Raw genomic sequence first — 12122 nt, 5'->3', positions numbered from 1 at the left:
AGAGAGAGGGCTTACAGCGGGCTGTGGGCTTACAAAGGGGAGGGGGATGGGATGAATCCATCAAGATTTGTACTATTGCAAATGTGATTGCTGTGGATGCCTTTGTAGTAGGGAAAGGGGTGTGTGCCGGAAGAGTTAGTTGTGTGCCGCCTCCCCCACCTCGGGCTGCGGTCGGGAAACAGCCTTTTCGGGGGAAAGCACTGAAAAAATGGCCCTTCAGAGCTAAAATGAATGTCATATTAAATATTTCAGCCCGATGGTATTAGAGGTCAGATGGACGGGGAGCGTTAGAAAGTACCCACGGTCTGGCCATGGCACTTGCTCAGTGCTATGACATCATCCTGGACCAACCCCGAAATTACACCAGCGAGCCCTCCCCTTCCCGCTTCACCCTCCCTCCACCGTGGGGGTTCTCCTTCCATACCACCATTTCTTGATCCCCCAAATCCCTTCCCATTTCTGCCTGCAAAAGACACAGTGTGTGCATGTGTGTGTGTGAGTGTGACCACAGCAAAAGGTTGTGAGGGGAGGGGAAAAAGCAGCAGCAGTGCCAGCAGCCAAAATTTTCCTGTGTGATTGTTGCTGCTGCTGCTGTTAAAATCTAAAATGATGCTGTGGCATTGCTGGGAGCGTCCAAGTCCCATCCTTTGCAGGTGTGCTTTGGGGTCCCCGTACCCTGAGTGCTCCCCAGGCCGGTGTCCCCTGCTCCCCTTTCCCTCCCTGCTCCCCCCCAGTTTAAAGAGTGACCTAGAAATATGTGTATTAAAGGACTTCATGCAGCACACCTGACACAGGCAATGATTCCTGGTCTCCTGGAGACCCTCTGCCCTGGGAATTTTTCCCTTTTGTATGTGTGTGTGTTTGCACCCAGGGTAGTGCCAGCACTACTGCCTGCACTGAGCAGATAAAAGTAGGACCCAGTTAGGTTGGCTGGAGGGAAGAAATGATGAATGACTCAAGTATCATACTCCAAACATACATACAATTTCATTGATAAATTGATATGGGTGTTGAATATATTCATGTTCTTTTACTCCCTGTGGAAAGCTGCTGCACCTTCTGTCCTGCCTGAGCAGCAGAGTCCATAACTCCTGTCTTCCTTGAATTTGTCACCCCTGGGGCTACTTGGGTGGCTTGGAGGGATTGCATGACCAGGTCCCTTTGGGAATTAATGAAAGTATGGACTGTGAGGTATTGCCAGACCTCTGGGGAAGGCAGCTCATGTTGCAAGGTCACTCCTAAATCCCATGGCAGCCTCCTGTGGGGCTGGGACTGTGTCTGCCTTAATTCCTTGGTCACTTGGATTTGCTAAATCTCTCTGCTTTGGTGACCAGGTGATGATAAAGAAAAAATCAATCCTGGGTGGGGAGGATGGTTGGCTTTCTGGAAAACTTCTCTTTTTTGGGTTTTCTGTGGAACATGCTCTGACAGGGACCGTTTCTGGGCTCACGTGGGGAGAGCTTTGGGTGCACACCTCAGGTGGGCAGTACCTGCACAGCACAGTGTCTTTGGGGGAGTGGGAATCACACTCATTAGCTCCTAAATTGGCCAGCGGGCCTTTGGAAAAAGCACATGGAATTATGTGTCTTGCAAAAGCTCTCTTGTCCCCACCATACACACACACATGTATCCCCTTCCAAGTGCAGAGGGAAGTTCCCAACCTTGGTACTCCAGGAAGTGTTGGTGTGTCCTTAGCTTCTGGGGTTACATGGTTGAGGGAGAAGTTTCCCTCTGTTTACCACAGAAATATTTCACTGTGATGAGCTTTCCCTTTAATAATCTTGCATTCCCACCTCTTCACGTTCCAAAATGGAAATCCAGAGGGAGGGAAAAACCCCCAAGTTTAAACCTATTGCACAGAACCTGGGTGCCAGTGCCTGTGTCTGAGGTTCCCACGTGGTGTCAGAACACTTTCCTGTCGCTGTGGATTCGGTCACCACTCAGTGCCTGGGTGATGTCAGTGGGCAGTGATGCCAAAAGCTGCTGCTCCTCTGGCCGAGGGAAAACTTCTGTCAGCCTTCCTGTCTCCTGCTGAAATATCTATGGAGAGGGCAGGGTCAGTCATGGAGCTGAGAATGACCAAAAGGTGTCTGGAATTTACAGTGCGGATCAGAAATTCAGACTTTATTCACCTCTCCGTGTTAATTTACTCTTTCTGTGGCATCTGGAAAAGATTATTCCTGTGTGAATGGATGTCCAAGATCCCACAGTGTTTTAAAAGCAAGCTTTGATGGTTCCCTACATCCTTGGTGCTGCCCATCAGTGGGTTTCTCAGCAGCTGGGAACACTTTCCTGGGCACAGGAAGGTTGTGCACTTGGGAGCATCAGGTGGCTTGTATTGCAGAGAATCAGAAAATGGGAGTTCTGACCCCAAATTCAATAGTATGGGGTGGTATTTGGGTGTAAAAACTTCTTTTTATGGGATTTGCTGAAGACCACCCTCCAACATGAAAGCAGGGCAGTGGGATAGAAGAAAAGCACCAAGTCTGGGGGCTGTTCACTCCACAGCTGTTCCTGGTGGTGCAGTCCAGGGTCTGGGGGCCTCAATTCCTTGTTACTCAGCCTTAGATCAAGATATTGCAGATGGAGGGAAGACTGGCATTCCTGAAAGGAAGCTGGATCTATTTCCAAAAACAAGCTGAAGCAGTTTCAGCGAGTGCAGGGGTCACAGGAGAACTCACATTAGGCAGCTGAACACTCCAGATGACCCAGTGATCTTCAGAGTGATTCCCCTGCCCTGTTGCTCTGCAGAAGCATCATGTGAATCAGAAGCAAGCTGGACAGTCTTCCAGAGAAAACAGTGAAAAGAACTATCCCCAGAGAAACAGGCTGTGAATGTACCTTTCTGGTCTTTCAGGATTGCCTTGATATTACTCAGGTTAAAGAAAAAAAATGAGCAAATGTGGGTTAGAAAATTGAAGGAGCTTAACTTTGGTCATAATTCAATCATCAATTTTAATAGTCATTTTTTTCCTAGATCACTTTTCTCTTTAATCATTTTTTGTGGTAACAGAAACCATCACTCACATGGAACAGTGGTGGAAAATACCCTGCATATTTCTGCTGTTGCAGGGAAAGTTGCCATGTGAAATGGAGATCAGGTACCTACCACATCTCCATATTCTTTTGCAGACTATCAATGATCCATAAATTAAAAGTTACATCTAGAAATCTAAGCCTTGGAGCTCAGCAAGCTTGTGTTTAAAAAGAAGGGCAGAGGTTCTGCATGGTGATAAGACTACACATATAGTTATTTTCAAGTGAAAGTTGTTTTTTAAATGTCTTCAGAGATGCACTGATCTGCACTTCTGGGTACCTTTCAAGCTTGACCCCTTAAATCCCCACTTCCTCATGCATCTCCTCAAAAGCTGCTTTTACAGTTCTCAAATTAAATGATCAAATAGTTAAAGCTTCATGAAGTCATCATAGAATCACAGGATGGTTTGGGTGGGAAGGGACCTTCAAGCTCATCTGCTTCCACCCCCTGCCATGGGCAGGGACACCTCCCACTAGCCCAGGTTGCTCCAGGCCCTGTCCAGCCTGGCCTTGGACACTTCCAGGGATGGGGCAGCCACAGCTTCTCTGGGCAACCTGTGCCAGGGCCTCCCCACCCTCCCAGGGAAGGATTTCTTCCTGACATCTATGACATCTGATTTCCTAGAAAGATCAGACAGTGTGGACACTGTTTCAAAGGCCTTGGCATTCCCTTTGAAATCCAAATGCCAGCAAAAGAAGGATGTGATCTCCAGGGTCTGCAGAGCCAAATGTCCACATCCACATGAGCAGGATTCCCTGGATGTAGCCAGAAAAGTGACACTAGGGCAGCCTGGCTCCCAAACCAGGTGCCTTCACATGAAGCTGTTCCCTTGCACCCTTTTCTGCTGAAGCAATGACTTCTTATTCCAGAGGGTTGAGTTTCTCCAAATGGACTCATCAAGCTGCTGCCTTGGTAGGCCTTTGCTCTGAAATTTCTGAACTTGTTCTTTCTCATCTTCGAGTTCTTCTCTTGCTCTGAGAAGCTGCTGGTGGAGTCTTGCTCAGTGCTCTGCTTCATCCAGCACAGAGGAGTTCAGTATTTTGGTTATCAAGAGGTGAGAATAACTGTCCTTTAGGAAAGGGTTCAGTGTCTTAGTTAAACAATGTAGAAGAAGAAACTCTGAACAGCTGCTGGTTTGGAGGAGAAGTTGTGAGCTCAACTCCCTTATGTAAAGCAAAAATCTTGGAGGGGTGAAAGAGAGAAAGTTTGGATTTTATGGCAAGTGAACTGCCTGTGGGAGTAGGTTGGAAAAGACATCTCTCTTCTCAGTTCTGTGTGTGCCAAAGATACAGAGAGATAAGAAACTGAGAAAATGTCATACCTTAATAAAAGCTGTTCTGGTTTGTACAGGTTTTTGGTTCTGCTGATGACCTGATTGATTATTGTGTGCTGCAGAGAGAGCTCCAGGAAACTGCAGCTTTCTGCTGTGAAGGATCCTGACATTTTCTGGTTATGTGCAGAACAGATTTGGCAGCGAGCAGTTCAGTTGTCATCTTTTTCCCCATCCTAATCTACAGGGTCAGCACCAACCTCTGCTCTCTGTGAGCAGGGACAGGACCCAGGGAACAGCTGGAGTTGTGTCAGAGCAGGGTTAGGTTGAATCTCAGCAAAAGGTTCTTCCCCCAGAGGCTGGTTGGGCACTGCCCAGGCTCCCCAGGGCAGTGGACACGGCCCCAAGGCTGCCAGAGCTCCAGGAGGGTTTGGACAACTCTCTGAGGGACAGGGTGGGATTGTTGGGGTGTCTCTGCAGGATCAGGGGTTGGATTTTCATGATCCTTGTGGGGCTCTTCCAGCTCAGGATATTCTGAATAGTTCATGGAGTTCCAAGTGTTGTTGTCAAAGAACACCAGAAAGGTGATTACTGGAACATCCCCAAATTTCCTTATTAAAATGGTTGCTGGAGCTGTTCATTCATTAGGGACTTAATCTTTAAAGCCATAATCCTTTATTCATTCATGCTTAGTCTGAAGGACTTCTGTGGTGCTGAACTGGGCATGTTCAGTAACTAATGTTCATTCCTTCCAAATCCATCCCTCCCTGAGATCACCATGTGCAGACTTTGTCTTCGAAGTCAGAGTCCTGAAGAGCACTGGGCTTGACTGGAGATTATGGTGATGAATTAAGTCCTTATCATGAGCACCTGAATGCAGGCATTAAATCTATGAGATGACCACCAAGTCTGCTCTTCTTCTCTCTCATCTTCAGGAATGGAAAGCCACTTTCTGTTTTCTTCAGACTTTTTAATGTCTCATCTTCTGAAAGGCCTTATCAGCTAAGCTTATAATTAGGAATTGCATCCTATTGTTAGGGATAAATATCCCAGACTGAATGGGAAATCTTTCCAAGATGGAATTCTTGTCATGATAAAGCTGAGCAAAACTGGAAATGGGGTGAAAGAAAAAAAGATAACAGTTAATGATTTTTGCTGTAAATAAAACAAGTGCATGTTCTACATCTCATTAGAGATCAGACCGAAGGGGAGACTGGTGAAGTTCTTAGAGGGTTCCTAGATCCATTTTTCTCTTCTGCTCTTGCTGTTTGCTTTGTTCTGCCAACTCCTGGGAACGGAGTGTGCCGTGCAGAACGTCCCACTGCTCACAAAAGGGCTGGGCCTCAAAAATAGCACATCCAGGAAGATCTTGTGCTGCTGCGTGGAGGTTCCCGTGTCTCTGCAAGTGCCTGACCAGGTCTGTTCTCCCCAAGCTGGATGTCATTTGACATGGTAAATGGCATGTGTGAAGTGTGGGGGGTTTGCCTGTCTTACCTGGCATCTGTCTCTTGTAAATCAACTTGGATGGCTTCTCAGAGGAACTTTCCTCACCTGGAAGCTTCTGGCAGAGATCTTACTCTTGACTTACTTGACTGAAGCGTGCCAGCTCCTACAAACACTTCCCAGCTTGTGCAAAGTGTGGCTGTCCTTGGTATGCTTGGAAAAACCAAAAGTTTTCTGAACTGTAGGAAAGGGGCTAGCGCTGTGTTTGTGTTTCCATGATCATTCCTACAATCTCACACGCTCCTGGTGGCTGGCTGAGATCTGTTCTGTTACCTAGTCCCAAGCATTTGAAGGCTGCTGAGGTGTAAGTATGTGTTTAATCCAGTCAACTTCAAAAGCACATCCTGAAATTCCTTGCACAAGGAGGATGTGATTTACACATCATCTCTTACCTCGTGGTGGATGCTTGACCTCGCTAATCCACCACCACCCCTGGTCTGATACAGTGCTCTAGGCACGCTGGTCCTTTGGTTTCTTTGCCATCAGACATTTCCTTTTCCCTCTGGGGTTGTCTTTGGAAGGGATGGGGGGAGACAGAGGCCATCCCCTTCCATACCTTCATCCTTTCACATCTCATTTCTCTCCTTGGGGCTCTGGCAATAGTTTTCTTGGTTGGCACCTATTTGCTGTAAATTGCTGTTAATCTGTTCCAAGGTGAAGGCTTTGAGAGGCTCTTCCTAAGCTCCTCTTCACACTCCTCCCAAGTGCTGGGAGTCATTTGAGCTGAGAGAGGTGGCACAAGCTGCCTGCCTTGGGTGACATCAGTTGGGGTGTTAATCTTGCCTGGTGATTTCAGAGCTCTTACTTGATCAGTGCTTCCTGTCACCTCCTGGTCCTGGCGCACAGGGCTGCCAGCGAGTGCTCTGGGTTTGCTGCTCTACAAAGCAGCTGCTCTTCTGTTGAACCTGAACCTTCTCAGGTCTGTAGGTACATCCCATCCTGTGTCTGAAAATCCTTGAAAAACTGCCTTCAAGTGACAGCAGCCCTGTAGTAGAGGCCAGTTTTTTGGGCTGCTCTGGAGGAATCCATCAGCAAGGCTGGGCTCTTGCAGGCTGCAGGAAGGGCTGTTGGTTTGTAAAGTGTCACTGATAGCCTTCAAAGGGCTGAGCTCTTTGCTTCACACTTCAGCACAAAAGCAGAGATCCCCTCACACAGAATGAGGTCCTCCAGTTTTGGCTCCCAGGTCATAAAAAGGATCAGCAGATCTTTATATGTGACGTTCCTGAGACTGTCTTTAAAAAAATACAAATCATTCTTAGACACTTTTCTTTTTTTGAAATGGAAGCATCACCATTTGCATTTTTTTCTGAACATTTTTGGCACGACTTACTGGGTGGTTTTTTTTTTTTTTTGCCTTCCTTTCACATGGATACACTTGGGCATGGAAATGAATGTGGAACTTGTGAGTTTGTTTCAGCTGAGCAGGGTTTAAAATCTGCTTAGACCATCTGATCAATCTTGTTAAGAGCACACAGTTCCAGAACAGCGTTCCCTTGTTAGAAAACTTTCAATTCTAGGAGGGAATGAGCTCAGTCTACCATCCTCTTGAATTTTAAGGAGAAATTTTGAAGGAGGCTACTCATAGCAGGAAATAGGTGTTGAAGAACTAAATTGGCATTGGGGCATTACTTGAGGAAGAAGGAAAGAATGGGTGGGTTGAGGGGTTCTTAAAATGGATCCCATCTTGTAAGTCCATGTCACCCTCAGGATTTGAGTCCTGTGTCTGAAAAAAGTTATCCCCTGTGTCTGAAGAAGGTTGTCCATCATCCAGCCACCTTTGTTTCCAGATCTCCTCCAGTGTTTCCTGGAGTGATAAATAACCAGTAACTTCCTTTATTTGTAACGTGGCATTTTCTGCCACACACAACAGTCCCAGGAAAAGGTGGGGGGCTAAAAATCAGGAGAGAGAAACCTTATGTCTCTGTGACATTAAACAGCAGCACCTCTGAAACCTGGAGCAGCATTCCCTGAAAGCTGATCTCTGAGAGGACAGCAAAGCAGGGCCCGGCTTACAGGTGAGCTCCAACGTGGAGACAGCTTGTCTGTGAAAGGCAGGCCGTGCAGCACTTCTTCCCCTCTCCCTGACATCAGGTTACAAGACAGATCCATGAGCATGAGCAGGAGAACGAGTTGCGGGAACAGATGTCAGGATATAAGCGGATGCGGCGCCAGCACCAGAAGCAGCTGATCGCCCTGGAAAACAAGTTGAAGGCCGAGATGGACGAGCACCGCCTCAAGCTGCAGAAGGAGGTGGAGACACACGCCAACAACTCGTCCATCGAGCTGGAGAAGCTGGCCAAGAAGCAGGTGGCTGTGATGGACAAGGAGGTGAGTGGGGTTGGAGGGAGAGGTGAGTCCAGGTAAGAGAAGGTTGTGGGAGTTGCTGCTTCAACCCCACGTGCTCTGTGTGGTCACTGTCCAGAGCTGCCCTGGCCAGTTGGGTGAGCCAGCCTCAAGTCATCCTTCTGGATGATGGGCACTCCATTGGCATCCAGCAGTACCACAGCCAGTGACAGCTTCATAAGAGAGGCCGGAGATCCTTGTGGGGACCTTGTAGGAGCTTTGCCTTATGGCTGAGGGGATGACAAACCTTGCTGCTGCTCCTCGCTCTGTTTAAAAGTCAACATGTTGATCCACGCAGTGAATTAGTGGGGTTGTACCTCCTGGGGTGGTTTTGGTGGGGAGATGAGAAGCACAAGAAAACTCTTACATTTATATGGCCATCATGGATTTTCAGTGCAAGCAGTTTTCCTGTGGCTTAATGCTCATGGCTTTGTTTAGCACAGTGAGGGAGGAATGACCAAAAAACACAGCACAAGACTGATCTGTGCTGGATTCTGTACCTACTCACCCTTTGTTTCTCTGTTATTTTTTTCCTCTCTGTACCTTGCAGGCAAAGGCAGCTGCAGCAGATGAAAAGAAATTCCAGCAACAGATTTTGGCTCAGCAAAAGAAAGACCTGGCGACCTTTTTAGAAAGTCAGAAGAAACAATACAAGCTTTGCAAGGAAAAGATTAAAGAGGCAAGAAACCCTCATTTTCAGGGCTGAAGGGGTGTGGAATGAACACAAGCCAGTCTTTGGTTTTGATAAAGCAGAGCCAGCCCAGGGGTTTAAGGGATCCTGTCAGGCTTGGAAGCAAATTTAGATGCTCAGCAAATAAAATTTCAGGAACTGGGACCATCTGGCAGCATTTTCAGAAGAATCTCTGGGGGTGCTAGAGGTGCCTTCATAACTTGCTGTAGAGCAGAATCTTTGAAACCAAGGGTGATGAGGGAAAATGGGACTTCACAGAGAAGTGAATTCTTCTTCCACTTTCTCCTCATCTGTTTTTTTTTATTTAAGGTGTAAGTAATCAGAGCAGCCATTCAGTGTCCCTTGACTAAAAGCCCTATGATCACTTATATGAATTAGAAGTATGTATAAAAATGTAGTATATGGCTGATCTGTGCCAAAGTGCATTTTGCAGTGTCCTCACCACGCTGCAAAAATAATTTGCTGTTAAGAATGTAAAGGTGAGAAAAGGAATAGCAAGGAGCCCTGTTTTGTGATTTACAGGCATGAGACCTGTTGAAGTAAAACTTTAAACCCAGGCTGGACTGTTTGTAAAGCAGGCACAGAGCTGGGAAGGGACCTGAGGGGTTTGACCTGTCCTCCCTCCTGGGCAGCCAGAGCCTCCCCTGCAGTGGTGTGTTACTCTCTTTCCTCTCTGTGCTGTTCACTCCCCAAATGTCTGTGTTTGGTGGCTAATTTTTCTCCTCTTGGTGTGGGTCATAGCAACTCTGGAGGCAGCAGGGCTGGGCATGGCCGGGTGATGGGTCAGGTTCTGCTGGCACCTGGTGTTGTAGCAGGATTTTGGGGTCCTGAATGGCAGGGATGTAGCCAGTGCCTCCTGCCAGCCCTGTGTGACCGTGAGCCTGAGGGAAGCCTTGTTTTGACCCTGCAGGAAATGAACGAGGACCACAGCACGCCCAAGAAAGAGAAGCAAGAAAGAATATCCAAACATAAAGAGAACCTGCAGCACACACAGGCTGAAGAGGAGGCCCAACTTCTCAGCCAGCAGAGACTCTACTACGACAAAAACTGCCGTTCCTTCAAGAGAAAAACGATGATCAAGAGGCACGAGATGGAGCAGCAGAACATTCGGGAAGTATGGCACTCCTCACTTCCTTTCCAAGCATTTCTTTAGCTGCTTTAGCTCCATGTCTCTAAAACAGCTGCTGACTGAGGTTAGATCTTCATGTGTGAAGTTGCTAAACAGAAGTTGGGAAAAAAGTGGGGGAAAAGCTGTGGGGAATAGTGTTCCACACAGCTGTGGCTGCTTTGATTAGCTGAGGAGGGGTGGCATCGTTGACTGGCAGACAGAAACATGATGTGGGACACCCACCCCGGGCCAGATGCCTCATCTGAGCTCCCAGGTGTTGGATTTTGGGGAATCCTTTGTGCTGCCTTCACAGCACAGGGCAGTTTGTGCCACAGAGAGCTGTGGGATGGGGCAGTAGTTTGTTGAGGAGGAGCTATTCCCATCCTGCTTTCCCTCATTAGTTACTGCCTGTGGTCAAATACCACTTTGGAGGAGGAGTTGCTACTTGTAGATTTTTCTGTAGTACCTAAATTCTTCATTAATGTTATTTTCGGATGAAGACTATCAAATAAGAGGGTATTTTAGTGAAGACTGAGTGAGGAATGGTCAAAAATATCTAATTGCACTTGGCCTGCTATGTCAAATTTTCCAGCATACTTTTCACTTGTTCAGAGCTTTGCTGCCCTTGACTTCAGATGTCCCTGGGGCTGCTCAGCTGCTTTGCAAATCACACCCAGACATCTCAACTCAGGCACGCTGAGAATGAATGAGTGTGAAAAATCAGATTTGGGCACCCTTATCCCAGCATGTAAGAGCTCTGTGGCAGGGATGAGAACAGAGTTCAGTTACCTAGTGTGGCATTTAACCAGCAAACACACCCCTGAGCTCCTGCATTTAAGCTCTTAAGAGGGACCTGATAATTTTCAGAATGATCTGATTGTTTGTGTCCTGAAAATAAAATCCCTGCTAACTACTTCAGATACACTGGATCAGACACCTGAAGTAAATAACACTTTCAGAATGTGGCTTTCATGATATTTTTAAGTAACCACAGAGGTTCTTTTTGTGCAGGTGGGAAAGTGTTTGAGAGGAGTGGAGTGACTGTGTGTGTTCATGCTGTGTGAACTGAAATCAGGTGTGGAATGGGCTCCAGAGAGGCTGAGCTGTCCTGAGGTGAAGACAAACATGCCACAGCCTGTTCAGTGTCCCAGCTGCCTTTGTGCCATTGGGAAATGATCTCATTTTTAATCTTGGCTGTGGGGGGAAAATTTTTCTTAAATGTAAAGACAGCAACACCCTTATGGCCAAGAAGGCAGAGACAAGCCCAGGCCCTGTTTCCTTGCCCATCCTCTCAGCTCAAACCTGTCCCAGTTGTAGCAGCCAGAGGGCCTGAAGTGCCTGTTTGCAGGTGCTGCTGCTGAGAGACACAACAGGATTACAACGTGTGAGCAACAGCTCAGAATAATTAGATTTTTTTTTTTTTTGCTTCTCCTGCAGAAACTCATTAGGCTGAGGCAGCACTGGGCCCTCCCCAGGCCAGGCACTGCGTGTGGTGTGGGGCAGCCCCGCTGTGCCTGTCTGACTCCAGCGTGGAGCAGTGAGGTTGGAAACCTGAGGGCTGGATCTGGGATGTACCAGCAGACCATCTGTGAAGGGCTCCAAGTATCAGCAAGGGGTACAGCTGGAATCACAGCTCCACTGAGCTGGAGTCAGCTCTGTGCTCCACAGGTTGTGGCTGATACACTGAGGCAGAAATACAGGCAGTTATCAAGGAGGGAACTGGTGTCTCCCCCTTCCTTGGCTTGTAGCTCAGTGTGGGTTATCCTGGACTGTGCAGAGCTTTACTGCACACTGTGAAACCTGGTGAGCCTTGGGTTCTGTCCTCAGTTTAAAAACGTGCTGCACCTTGGGCCAAAACCCACCTGGACTATTCTTTTTCTCACCTGAGGTGGTGTTGGAGCCCTTCACCACTGCTTTGGCCATTCTCATGAAAGTGATCTGGGAGAAGCCTCATTCCAGTGCCAAGCAGGGGCTCAGGGGAATTTAAACCAGACAACAGGAGCCTTCAGTTCTGTCAGTGCCACCAGCCCTGAGTTGTACTTATTAAAAGCTGCTGTGATTCTCAGTAGTCACAGAGGGCTTGTGTGGGGTCCCAGTGCCACCTGCTGGGGACTCCCGGGGCCATCCCAGAGCTGCTGGATGGATGGATGGATGGATGGATGGATGGATG

General features: G+C 47.7%; 1 protein-coding gene across 5 annotated transcripts in view; it reads left to right on the top strand.

Moving 5' to 3' along the window:
- TAOK3 (TAO kinase 3) overlaps window positions 1-12122 on the top strand; it is an 82216-nt gene that overhangs the window by 66083 nt on the left and 4011 nt on the right. For all 5 annotated transcript variants that reach the window (XM_064674676.1, XM_064674677.1, XM_064674678.1 and 2 more), the window contains 3 exons: window positions 7902-8138; window positions 8704-8832; window positions 9755-9958. In XM_064674676.1, the coding sequence (XP_064530746.1) occupies window positions 7902-8138; window positions 8704-8832; window positions 9755-9958 (570 nt within the window). The remainder of the gene's footprint in view (window positions 1-7901; window positions 8139-8703; window positions 8833-9754; window positions 9959-12122) is intronic.

Source organism: Pseudopipra pipra, chromosome 18 (assembly GCF_036250125.1).
Source record: "Pseudopipra pipra isolate bDixPip1 chromosome 18, bDixPip1.hap1, whole genome shotgun sequence".
In the NCBI taxonomy this organism is placed as follows: Eukaryota; Metazoa; Chordata; class Aves; order Passeriformes; family Pipridae; genus Pseudopipra; species Pseudopipra pipra.
The sequence above is the reverse complement of the archived record's forward strand: the minus strand, read 5'-3'. Positions and strand labels throughout refer to the sequence as shown.